The sequence below is a fragment of the Ranitomeya imitator genome, chromosome 4, assembly GCF_032444005.1.
Source record: "Ranitomeya imitator isolate aRanImi1 chromosome 4, aRanImi1.pri, whole genome shotgun sequence".
Taxonomy (NCBI): Eukaryota; Metazoa; Chordata; class Amphibia; order Anura; family Dendrobatidae; genus Ranitomeya; species Ranitomeya imitator.
In genome coordinates, this window is record NC_091285.1 from 24,423,808 (window position 1) to 24,436,878 (window position 13,071).

General features: G+C 47.8%; 1 protein-coding gene across 2 annotated transcripts in view; it reads right to left on the minus strand.

The window, feature by feature from the left end:
• EFCAB6 (EF-hand calcium binding domain 6) overlaps positions 1–13,071 on the minus strand; it is a 124,225-nt gene that overhangs the window by 54,388 nt on the left and 56,766 nt on the right. For both annotated transcript variants that reach the window (XM_069763367.1, XM_069763368.1), the window contains exon 13: positions 9,764–9,835. In XM_069763367.1, coding sequence (XP_069619468.1) covers positions 9,764–9,835 — 72 coding nt within the window. The remainder of the gene's footprint in view (positions 1–9,763; positions 9,836–13,071) is intronic.

The window sequence follows — 13,071 nt, forward strand, 5'->3', positions numbered from 1 at the left end:
GCCCTAATACTACAAGTTCCATGATGCTTTGCACTGCCACTAAGTCCCAACCTAGCACACCCACTCCAAAAACACACTCAAACCCCTCTCTCCTCCCCCTCCTCTCTCTTCAAAAAGATTTGTGGTGTCATTTCTGTCCAACTCCTCTTTTACATTTGTCCAACCCACACTCCATTACACATAGATAGATAGATAGATAGATAGATAGATAGATAGATATTAGATAGATATTAGATAGATAGATAATAGATAGATAGATAATAGATAGATAGATAGATATTAGATAGATAGATAGATAGATAGATAGATAGATAATAGATAGATATTAGATAGATAGATAGATAGATAGATAGATAGATAGATAGATAGATAATAGATAGATATTAGATAGATAGATAGATATTAGATAGATAGATAATAGATAGATAGATAATAGATAGATAGATAATAGATAGATAGATAGATATTAGATAGATAGATAATAGATAGATAGATAATAGATAGATATTAGATAGATAATAGATAGATACATAATAGATAGATATTAGATAGATAATAGATATTAGATAGATAATAGATAGATATTAGATAGATAGATAGATAGAATTAGATAGATATGGGATAGATGGATACATACAGATATATCTATTTATCTATTTCCATAGATATGTCCATATCCATGTTTCTAAACCCCTTCACCCCTGGAGCTTTTTTTCGTTTATCGCTCCCCTTCTTTCCAGAGCCATAATGTTTCCGTCAATATGGCCATGTGAGGGCTTATCTTTTGCGGGACAAGTTCTACTTTTGAACGACACCATTGGTTTTACCATATCGTGTAGTAGAAAATGTGAAAAAAATTCAAAGTATGATGAAATTGCAAAAAAAGTGCAATCCCACACTTGTTTTTTGCTTGCCTTTTTGCTAGGCTCACTAAATGCTAAGGCTGTGTGCACTCGTTGTGGATTTGATTGCAGATCTGCAGCGTTTTTTGCCGTACGGAATTGCATCAAATCCACAGTGTTGTTCACAACCAATGTAAGTCTATGGGAGCCGCAGACTTGTGCACATGCTGCGGAAAAGGCTGCACCGAAACGCAGCTTTTTTTCTTCTCCGCAGCATGTCACTTCTTTTGTGCCGAACTGCAGCGTTTCTGCACCCTTAGGCCGGATTCACACTACAGTGAGATACGGCCGAGTCTCGCGGGTTAAAACCAAACTCTGGCACCGGCACTCTGGAGCGGAGCGTGCGGCCGCATAGCAATACATGGAGCGGCACGCTCCGCTCCGCTCCGGAGTGCCGGTGCCAGAACTTGTATTTAACCTGCAAGACTCGGCCGTATCTCGCTGTAGTGTGACTCCGGCCTTACACTTTCATTGAGATGTAAAACATATCTGCAGTTTTGCTGCGTTTGTGGGTCCGAGAAACGCTGCAGTTCAGGAGGAGGGAAGTGTGTGGGCGGTGACCAGGGCCGGACTGGCCATCGGGCACTTCTGGTAAATGCTAGAAGGGCCGGTGCCAGTAGTGGGCCGCTGCACTCTATCCCCCCTACTCCCGCCAGTGCCGCCGCCGCATTCAACTATACCGGCGTCTATGACGCCAGTATAGTTCAATGCAATGATGGACGCTCCCTCTCCCATCATTCCCCGCTCTGCCTCTGACACTGCGGGTGCACGATGACGTCATATCATCACACACCTGCTGTGTCCCGGGCAGACTGCAGCCGCCGAGACAGGAGCAGCGCAGGCAAGAGGAAAGGTGAGGAGAGTGTGGAGCCATTATCGGGGGGATGAGATGTGGGTTGTGCTGTATATACCACTGTGTAGGCTGTGCTGTGTATATACCACTGTGTGGGCTGTGCTGTGTATATACCACTGTGTGGGCTGTGCTGTGTATATACCACTGTGTAGGCTGTGCTGTGTATATACCACTGTGTGGGCTGTGCTGTGTATGTACCACTGTGTGGGCTGTGCTGTGTATATACCACTGTGTGGGCTGTGCTGTGTATATACCACTGTGTGGGCTGTGCTGTGTATATACCACTGTGTGGGCTGTGCTGTGTATATACCACTGTGTGGGCTGTGCTGTGTATATACCACTGTGTGGGCTGTGCGTGTATATACCACTGTGTGGGCTGTGCTGTGTATATACCACTGTGTGGGCTGTGCTGTGTATATACCACTGTGTAGGCTGTGCTGTGTATATACCACTGTGTGGGCTGTGCTGTGTATATACCACTGTGTGGGCTGTGCTGTGTATATACCACTGTGTAGGCTGTGCTGTGTATATACCACTGTGTGGGCTGTGCTGTGTATGTACCACTGTGTGGGCTGTGCTGTGTATATACCACTGTGTGGGCTGTGCTGTGTATATACCACTGTGTGGGCTGTGCTGTGTATATACCACTGTGTGGGCTGTGCTGTGTATATACCACTGTGTGGGCTGTGCTGTGTATGTACCACTGTGTGGGCTGTGCTGTGTATATACCACTGTGTGGGCTGTGCTGTGTATGTACCACTGTGTGGGCTGTGCTGTGTATATACCACTGTGTGGGCTGTGCTGTGTATATACCACTGTGTGGGCTGTGCTGTGTATATACCACTGTGTGGGCTGTGCTGTGTATGTACCACTGTGTGGGCTGTGCTGTGTATGTACCACTGTGTGGGCTGTGCTGTGTATGTACCACTGTGTGGGCTGTGCTGTGTATATACCACTGTGTGGGCTGTGCTGTGTATGTACCACTGTGTGGGCTGTGCGTGTATATACCACTGTGTGGGCTGTGCTGTGTATATACCACTGTGTGGGCTGTGCTGTGTATGTACCACTGTGTGGGCTGTGCTGTGTATATACCACTGTGTGGGCTGTGCTGTGTATATACCACTGTGTGGGCTGTGCTGTGTATGTACCACTGTGTGGGCTGTGCTGTGTATGTACCACTGTGTGGGCTGTGCTGTGTATATACCACTGTGTGGGCTGTGCTGTGTATGTACCACTGTGTGGGCTGTGCGTGTATATACCACTGTGTGGGCTGTGCTGTGTATATACCACTGTGTGGGCTGTGCTGTGTATATACCACTGTGTGGGCTGTGCTGTGTATGTACCACTGTGTGGGCTGTGCTGTGTATGTACCACTGTGTGGGCTGTGCTGTGTATGTACCACTGTGTGGGCTGTGCTGTGTATATACCACTGTGTGGGCTGTGCTGTGTATGTACCACTGTGTGGGCTGTGCTGTGTATATACCACTGTGTGGGCTGTGCTGTGTATGTACCACTGTGTGGGCTGTGCTGTGTATGTACCACTGTGTGGGCTGTGTATATACCACTGTGTGGGCTGTGCTGTGTATGTACCACTGTGTGGGCTGTGCTGTGTATGTACCACTGTGTGGGCTGTGCTGTGTATGTACCACTGTGTGGGCTGTGCTGTGCATATACCACTGTGTGGGCTGTGCTGTGTATATACCACTGTGTGGGCTGTGCTGTGTATATACCACTGTGTGGGCTGTGCTGTGTATATACCACTGTGTGGGCTGTGCTGTGTATACTACTCCGCGGGCTGTGCTGTATATACTACTACGCGTGTTGTGCTGTATATACTACGACCCGGGCTGTGCTGTATACTACTACACGGGCTGTGCTGTATACTACTACGCGGGCTGTGCTGTATACTACTACGCGGGCTGTGCTGTATACTACTACGCGGGCTGTGCTGTATACTACTACGCGGGCTGTGCTATATTATGTGGGCTGTGCTATATACTATGCAAGTTGTGCTATATTATATGCGGGCTTTGATATATACTATCGGAGGTACATTATATTCTATGGGGGAGGCCGTGTTATATACTATGTGGCTGTGTTATATACTATTGCGGGGGTATATTCTATTCTATGGGGGAGGCTGTCTTATATACTATGGGAGGTATATTATATTCTATGGGGGAGGCTGTCTGATATACTATGGGGGGCTGCATTATATTCTATGGGGGCTACATTATACTCTGGGGTGGCTGCATTATACTCAGCAAATTCAGATGTAAGGCTACTTTCACACTTGCGTCGGTACGGGGCCGTCGCAAACCTTCGGCCAGACGTACCGACGGATGTTATGCTAACTTTAGCACAACGTGGGCAGCGGATGCAGTTTTACAACGCATCCGCTGCCCATTGTGATGAGCGTGGAGGAGGGGGTGGAGTTCCAGCCACGCATGCGCGGTCGGAAATGGCAGACACGTCGCACAAAAAAACGTTACATTGAACTTTTTTTTGTGCGTTGTGTCCGCCAAAACACGTTACTAATACAAGTCTATGGGTACAAAACGCATCCTACGAGCACATTTGCAGGATCTGTTTTTTTTCGCCGGATCTTTTTTTTTCTGCCGGATCTTTTTTTTCCGCCGTATCCGTTTTTTTACCACCTGATTGTTTTTTTCTGCCAGATCCGTTTTTTTCTCATAGAGTTGTATTAGCGCCGGAGTGCGTCTGATGGCCACATGTTTCATCCGTTTTTTGCTAGATCCGTCGCTGTGCATTTTTTCAACGTACCGAAAAACCATTCCTCTGTATGTGTTTTCCGTCCGGTGGAAACAGCTTTTTTGACGGATCCTGCAAAAACGGATTAAACGTGTGGCCACCAGGCGCAATCCGGCGCTAATACAACTCTATGAGAAAAAACAGATCTGGCGGAAAAAAAAACATCCGGTGGAATAAAATGGATTCGGCGGAAAAAAACGGATCCGGTTGAAAAAAACGGATCTGGCGGAAAAAAACGATCCGGTGCAAATAAACGGATCCTGCAAATGTGCTCACAGGATGCGTTTTACCCATAGACTTGTATTAGTGACGGATCGTGACGGATGGCCAGACATCGCCTCCGTCGTGCTACGGATCCGTCGTGTTTTGGCGGACCGTCGGCATGGATTTTGCCCTCTCCCCCCCCCCCGGCTACAAATACCAGTCCGCAACCGCCCCAGAAATGGCGTATCTGTAACATGCGCCAATTCCGGCACTTAGCCCCTCTCTTCCCACTCCCGTGTAGCGGTGGGATATGGGGTAATAAGGGGTTAATGTCACCTTGCTATTGTAAGGTGACATTAAGCCGGGTTAATAACAGAGAGGCGTCAATAAGACGCCTATCCATTACTAATCCAATAGTAAGAAAGGGTTAATAAAACACACACACGGAAAAAAGTATTTTAATATTCTTCATTTAACCATACTTCAGCGCCTGCAAAAAAAAGTAAAATAATAAACCGTATACTACCTTTCCGCTGTAGTCCAATTAATAACGAGTGTCCCACGACGATCTCCCCTATAGAACAGTGACATCGGGTGATGTCACTGCTCTATAGGACCCTCAGTGACACACTGACAGGAGACAATGGCTAAAGTTCAAAGTCTTACTTTATGGCAATTGCTGCGTGGGAAAATGTCTCACCCAGCAATGCCAATAGTGAGACTAGGGACTATTTTCTCACAGGGGCGTAGGAATACCTTGTGAGGAATACATGATGGAAGGATACCTTCCATCATTGTCCTTCCATCATTGTGTTCCTGGAGCCCCTGGAGAGTGGTCGCATCAACTGATGCTCCTGCTCTCCACTGGGAGATCGTCGTGGGACACTCGTTTTAATTGGATTTCTGTGGACAGGGAGTATATTGTTTGTTTATTATTTTAATATTTTTTACAGGTGACAATGGCTTCGGGGAACAAAGTGACAAGTGATGGTGAGTATGTACTCTATGTTATATGTACTGTATGTATGTACTGTATGTCGCTGCATGGTGCATGTCGTTGCATGGTGCATGTCGTCGCATGGTGCATGTCGCATGTCGTCGCATGGTGCATGTCACATGGTGCATGTCGTCGCATGGTGCATGTCGCATGTTGTCGCATGGTGCATGTCACATGGTGCATGTCGTCGCATGGTGCATGTCGTCGCATGGTGCATGTCGTCGCATGGTGCATGTCGTCGCATGGTGCATGTTGCATGTCGTTGCATGGTGCATGTCGTTGCATGGTGCATGTCGTCGCATGGTGCATGTCGTCGCATGGTGCATGGTGCATGTCGTCGCATGGTGCATGTCGTCGCATGGTGCATGTCGTATGTCGCCACATGGTGCATGTAGCATGGTGCATATCGTCGCATGGTGCATGTCGTCGCATGGTGCATGTCGCCGCATGGTGCATGTCGCATGTCGCCGCATGGTGCATGTCACATGGTGCATGTTGTCGCATGGTGCATGTCGTCGCATGGTGCATGTCGTCGCATGCAGCATGTTGCATGTCGTCGCATGGTGCATGTCGCCGCATGGTGCATGTAGCATGGTGCATGTCGTCGCATGGTGCATGTCACATGGTGCATGTCGTCGCATGGTGCATGCAGCATGTCGCCGCATGGTGCGTGTCACATGGTGCATGTCGCCGCATGGTGCATGTCGTCGCATGGTGCATGTCGTCGCATGCAGCATGTTGCATGTCGTCACATGGTGCATGTCGCCGCATGGTGCATGTCACATGGTACACGTCGCATGTCGTTGCATGCAGCATGTCGTCACATGGTGAATGTCGCCGCATGGTACATGTAGCATGGTGCATGTCGTCGCATGTCGCCGCATGGTGCATGTCACATGGTGCATGTCGTCGCATGGTGCATGTCGTCGCATGTAGCCGCATGGTGCATGCAGCATGTCGCCGCATGGTGCATGTCACATGGTGCATGTCGTCGCATGGTGCATGTCGCCGCATGGTGCATGGTCGTCGCATGCAGCATGTTGTCGCATTGTGCATGTCGCCGCATGGTGCATGTCGCCGCATGGTGCATGTCACATGGTACATGTTGCATGTCGTTGCATGCAGCATGTCGTCGCATGGTGCATGTCACATGGTGCATGCAGCATGTCGTCGCATGGGGCATGTCGTATGTTGTCGCATGCAGCATGTCGTCGCATGGTGCATGTCGCCGCATGGTGCATGCATGTCGTCGCATGGTGTGTGTTGTATGTATGTACTGTGTATGTTTTTTTTTTTTTACATTCAACACATTAGCCGGATGATGGGACTACTACTGTCCCATCATTGGCTAATGTGTCAATCACTGTCAGTGTAGCAGGCAGAGCCCGATGGGACTTGTAGTCCCATCGGACGATGCCTGCACACACACATCGCCAGCACGCACACACACATCGCCCGCACACACACACACACATCGCCAGCACACACACATCGCCCGCACACACACACACATCGCCAGCACACACACACATCGCCAGCACGCACACACACATCGCCCGCACACACACACACCGCCAGCACGCACACACACATCGCCAGCACGCACACACATCGCCCGCACACACACATCGCCAGCACACACACACATCGCCAGCACACACACACACACATCGCCAGCACGCACACACACACACATCGCCCGCACACACACACACACACCGCCAGCACGCACACACACACATCGCCAGCACGCACACACATCGCCCGCACACACACACACATTGCCAGCACACACACACCGCCCGCACACACACACACACATCGCCAGCACACACACACACATCGCCAGCACGCACACACACATCGCCCGCACACACACACACACACCGCCAGCACGCACACACACACATCGCCAGCACGCACACACATCGCCCGCACACACACACACATTGCCAGCACACACACACCGCCCGCACACACACACATCGCCAGCACACACACACACATCGCCAGCACGCACACACACATCGCCCGCACACACACACACACACCGCCAGCACGCACACACACACATCGCCAGCACGCACACACATCGCCCGCACACACACACACATTGCCAGCACACACACACCGCCCGCACACACACACACACATCGCCAGCACACACACACACATCGCCAGCACGCACACACACATCGCCCGCACACACACACACACACCGCCAGCACGCACACACACACATCGCCAGCACGCACACACATCGCCCGCACACACACACATTGCCAGCACACACACACTGCCCGCACACACACACACACATCGCCAGCACACACACACACACACCGCCAGCACGCACACACATCGCCCGCACACACACACACATCGCCAGCACGCACACACACATCGCCCACACACACACACACATCGCCAGCACACACACACACATCGCCCGCACACACACACACACCGCCAGCACACACACACATCGCCAGCACGCACACACACATCGCCAGCACACAGACATCGCCAGCACACACATCGCCAGCACACACACACATCGCCAGCACGCACACAAACACACATCGCCCGCACACACACACACACACATCGCCAGCACACACACACACACATCGCCAGCACACACACACACATCGCCAGCACACACACACATCGCCAGCACACACACACATCGCCAGCACGCACACACACACACATCGCCCGCACACACACACAAACATCGCCAGCACGCACACACACATCGCCAGCACGCACACACACAATCGCCAGCACACACACACACATCGCCAGCACGCACACACACATCGCCCGCACACACACACACACATCGCCAGCACGCACACACACATCGCCAGCACGCACACACACACATCGCCCGCACACACACACACACACATCGCCAGCGCGCATACACACACATCGCCAGCACACACACACACACATCGCCAGCACACACACACATCGCCAGCACGCACACACACATCGCCCGCACACACACACATCGCCAGCACGCACACACACATCGCCCGCACACACACACAATCGCCAGCACACACACACACATCGCCAGCACGCACACACACATCGCCCGCACACACACACACACATCGCCAGCACGCACACACATATCGCCCGCACACACACACACATCGCCAGCACACACACACATCGCCAGCACGCACACACACATCGCCGGCACGCACGCGCACACGCCGGCGGGCAGAGCCCCGCACATCGCCGGCGGGCAGAGCCCCGCACATCGCCGGCGGGCAGAGCCCCGCACAAGCCGGCGGGCAGAGCCCCGCACATCGCCGGCGGGCAGAGCCCCGCACAAGCCGGCGGGCAGAGCCCCGCACATCGCCGGCGGGCAGAGCCCCGCACATCGCCGGCGGGCAGACACCCGCACACGCCGGCGGGCAGACACCGGCGCCGGTCCACAAAAACGCCGGCGGGCAGATCCCCGGCGACCGCAGCACAGCCCCACCCGCACATCATGATCCCAGCAGCAGTGAGCACACAGAGCCCCGCCCGCCCACAGTCCAGTCACACTTGCTGAGTGACTGCTGACTGTGAGGCTGGGTCACGCCTGCTGCTGACGTCACGTCAATTTCTAGAGTCTGGAAATTGACGTGACGTCGGCAGAAATGAGCGGCGGCTGCAGCCTGGGGGTCACGTGACCCGGACTCAGCAGGCAGAATAGCGCCGCTCACAGGCGAAAACGGCAACGCAAGGTAATTGCCCAATTCATTAGGGGCCCCGGGGGGATACATTGGGGGGTTAATTGAAAGTAGTGGACAACCCCTTTAAGTATATAATTCCACATGTGTTAATTCATAGTTTTGATGCCTTCAGTGTCAATTTACAATTTTCATAGTCATGAAAATACAGAAAAATCTTTAAATGAGGTGTGTCCAAACTTTTGGTCTGTACTGTATATATTTTAAAAATAAAAAATCTGAAAAAAAAATGAATTTACATATGTGCAGATTGTAGCATTAGTCTTTTCTATACACTCACTGTATCCACAGACAGCGCCACCGGAGTCTCCTTTGCAGGCTGTCGAGTGTTATTTAACCATTTGTGACCCATCTGATTAAAAAAAACAAAAAAAAAAAATACAAAATATTAAATGCAGGCAAAATGTTTTCTGTGTGTGTGATATTCCTCTTGTATATTTTTGTATTATACAGTAATATTATTATGATAGCACATGCACCAGGAATGGACGCAATGATGAAATCACATCGGAAGAGTGAAGAAGAAGTACACCATTAAATACACAATCCTGTAGGCACAGATATTGCTGCCACCTAATCTTTCCTTGGGCTTATAGGCACAGATAATACTGAATCAGTCCTGTCGTTAACATAGGCACAGATAGTACTGCCTAGCATTCTCTTCTAAGATTCACGTGTCTTTTTTTATATATAATTTAGGCACAGATAGTACTGCCTACCATTCTCTTCTAAGATTCACGTATGTCTATTCCTATATAATTTAGGCACAGATAGTACTGTCTAGCATTCTCTTGCAAGATTCACGTATGTCTATTCCTATATATAATTTAGGCACAGATAGTACTGTCCAGCATTCTCTTTTAAGATTCCCATGTCTTTTTTTTATATATAATTTAGGCACAGATAGTGCTGCCTACCATTCTCTTCTAAGATTCACGTATGTCTATTCCTATATATAATTTAGGCACAGATAGTACTGCCTACCATTCTTTTCTAAGATTCACGAATGTCTATTCCTATATATAATTTAGGCACAGATAGTACTGCCTAGAATTCTCTTCTAAGATTTACGTATGTCTATTCCTATTTATAATTTAGGCACAGACAGTACTGTCTAGCATTCTCTTCTAAGATTCATGTATGTCTATTCCAATATATAATTTAGGCACAGATAATACTGCCTTCCTGTTTCTTTCTATATTTAATGTACCCACAGAGGGTACTGCCATCCATTCTCTTCTAATATATAACATTTAGATTCAGCTAGTACTGCCTTCCTGCCTTTTCTACACATATATTTAGGCACAAAAAATAATGCTTTTTTTGTTACTTTCTATACATAATATAGGCACAGATGGTATCGCCTTCCAGTGTATTTCTATATCTAATTTAGGCCCAGATAGTACTGCTTCCCTGTCTCTTCCTTAATTTAATTGAAGCACAGATGATACTGCCTTTGTGTATATGTCTATATATGACGTAGGCACATGGTACTGCCATCCAGTCTCTTTCTATATAAGGTTTAGGCATACCGTATATAGTACTGCTTGCTGTCTTTTTTCTATTACATGATCTAGTCACAGATAGTGCTGCCTTACTGCCTCTTTTTAAAATGATTTGGGTACAGGCAGTACTTCCTCCCTTTCTTTTCCTACATATTATGTAGGCACAGATGGTGCTGCCTCCATCATAGGCATATATGACATTAAGTTCAGGTGACCAGAGGATCTGTGAATGTGGAAATTATGAAGTGGACTTCAGTCGGACCAAATTTATTATTCCCTTTCTCTTCCTATATGTAATTTAGGCACAGATAGTACTGCCTGCCTACTGGACCTGTCTCTTTCCATCTTTGAGGTAGGCACAGACGGTAGTGGTGCCAATTTCTTTCTTTATATGATTTAGGTACAAAAATTACTACCTCCTGGACTTTAATATTATATGATTCAGACACAGATACCCTATCCTCCCTCTATGCACGATTTAGGCACAGATAATACTGCCTTCCATTCTCTATAGACTCATAGTCGAGAGTGTTGAAATTGTTCCAAAAAATGAAGTATTTCTCCTAGAAAATTATTGCAATTACACATTTTGTTCTACACACGTTTATTTCTTTTGTGTCTATCGGAACAACACAAAAAAAACCAAAGAAAAAAGGGAAATTGGACATCATTTCACACAAAATTACAAAAATGGGCCAAACAAAATTGTGGGCTCCCTCAACTTAATATTTGGTTGCACGCCCTTTGGAATAAATAACAGCAATCAGTCGCTTCCTATAACCATCAGCAAGTTTCTTACACCTCAACTGGAGTTTTGGACCACTCTTCTTTTGCAAACTGCTCCAGGTCTCTCATACTTGAAGTAGTAGCCTTCTCCCAACAGCAATTTTAAGATCTCTCCACAGGTGATCAATGGGATTTAGATCTAGACTCATTGCTTCATAACTCTCCAGAGAATTGTTTCCATCCATTTCTGGGGGCTTCTTGAAGTATGTTTGGGGTCATTGTCCTGCTGGTAGACCTAGGACGCAAACTCAGCTTTCTGACCCCCGTGCACTACATTGTGAACCCAAAATCCTTTGCTAATCTTCATATTTTATGATGCCTTCCACACATTCAAGGCACCCAGTGCCAGAGGCAGCAAAGCCCCAAAACATCTTTGAACCTCCACCATATTTGATTGTAGGTACTGTGTTCTTTTCTTTGTAGGGATCATTCCATTTTCAATAAACAGTAGAATGATGTGCTTTACCAAAAAGCTTTAGCTTGGTCTTATCTGTCCACAAGACGTTTTCTCAGAAAACTTTTGGCTTACTCACATACATTTTTAAAAACTGCAGTCTAGCTTTATGTCTCTGTGTCAGCAGTGGGGTCCTCCTGGGTCTCTTGCCATAGTGTTTCATTTCATTCAAATGTGGATGGACAGTTTGTGCTAACACTGACGCACCAGGAGCCTGCAGGACAGCTTGAATTTCTTTGGAACTTGATTGGGGCTGCTTATTCACCGATCCGGACTATCCTGGGTTGTAAACTTCTTGATTATGTTAAGCATCGTGGACAAAGGAACATCAACATCTCTGGAAATGGACTTGTAACCTTAATATTGTTCAGCAATTTTGATTCTCAAGTCCTCGGACAGTTCTCTTCTCCTCTTTCCATCATCTATGCTTAGTGTGGCACACTAATGCAAAGATTAAGTCAACTTCTCCCCTTTTTATGTTTTCAGTTGTCATTTTCATATTACCCACACCTGTTACTTGCCACAGGTGAGTTTGATTGAGCATCACGCACTTGAAACAAAATTCTTTACCAGTAATTTTGGAATATTTTATTTGACCCATTTTTGGGTGAAATGTTGTTCAATTTGCCTTTTTTTCTCATTTTTTTTGTGTTGTTCCAATGCACACAAAGGAAATAAACATGTGTATAACCAAACGTGTAATTGCAATAATTTTCTGGGAAAAATACTTAACTTTCTGGAACAATTTCAAAGCTTTCGGCCATGACTGTATATGATTTATATACAGATAGTACTGCAATAGCTCCCACAAATTTTTATCTTTCAGACCCATATGTACTTCTA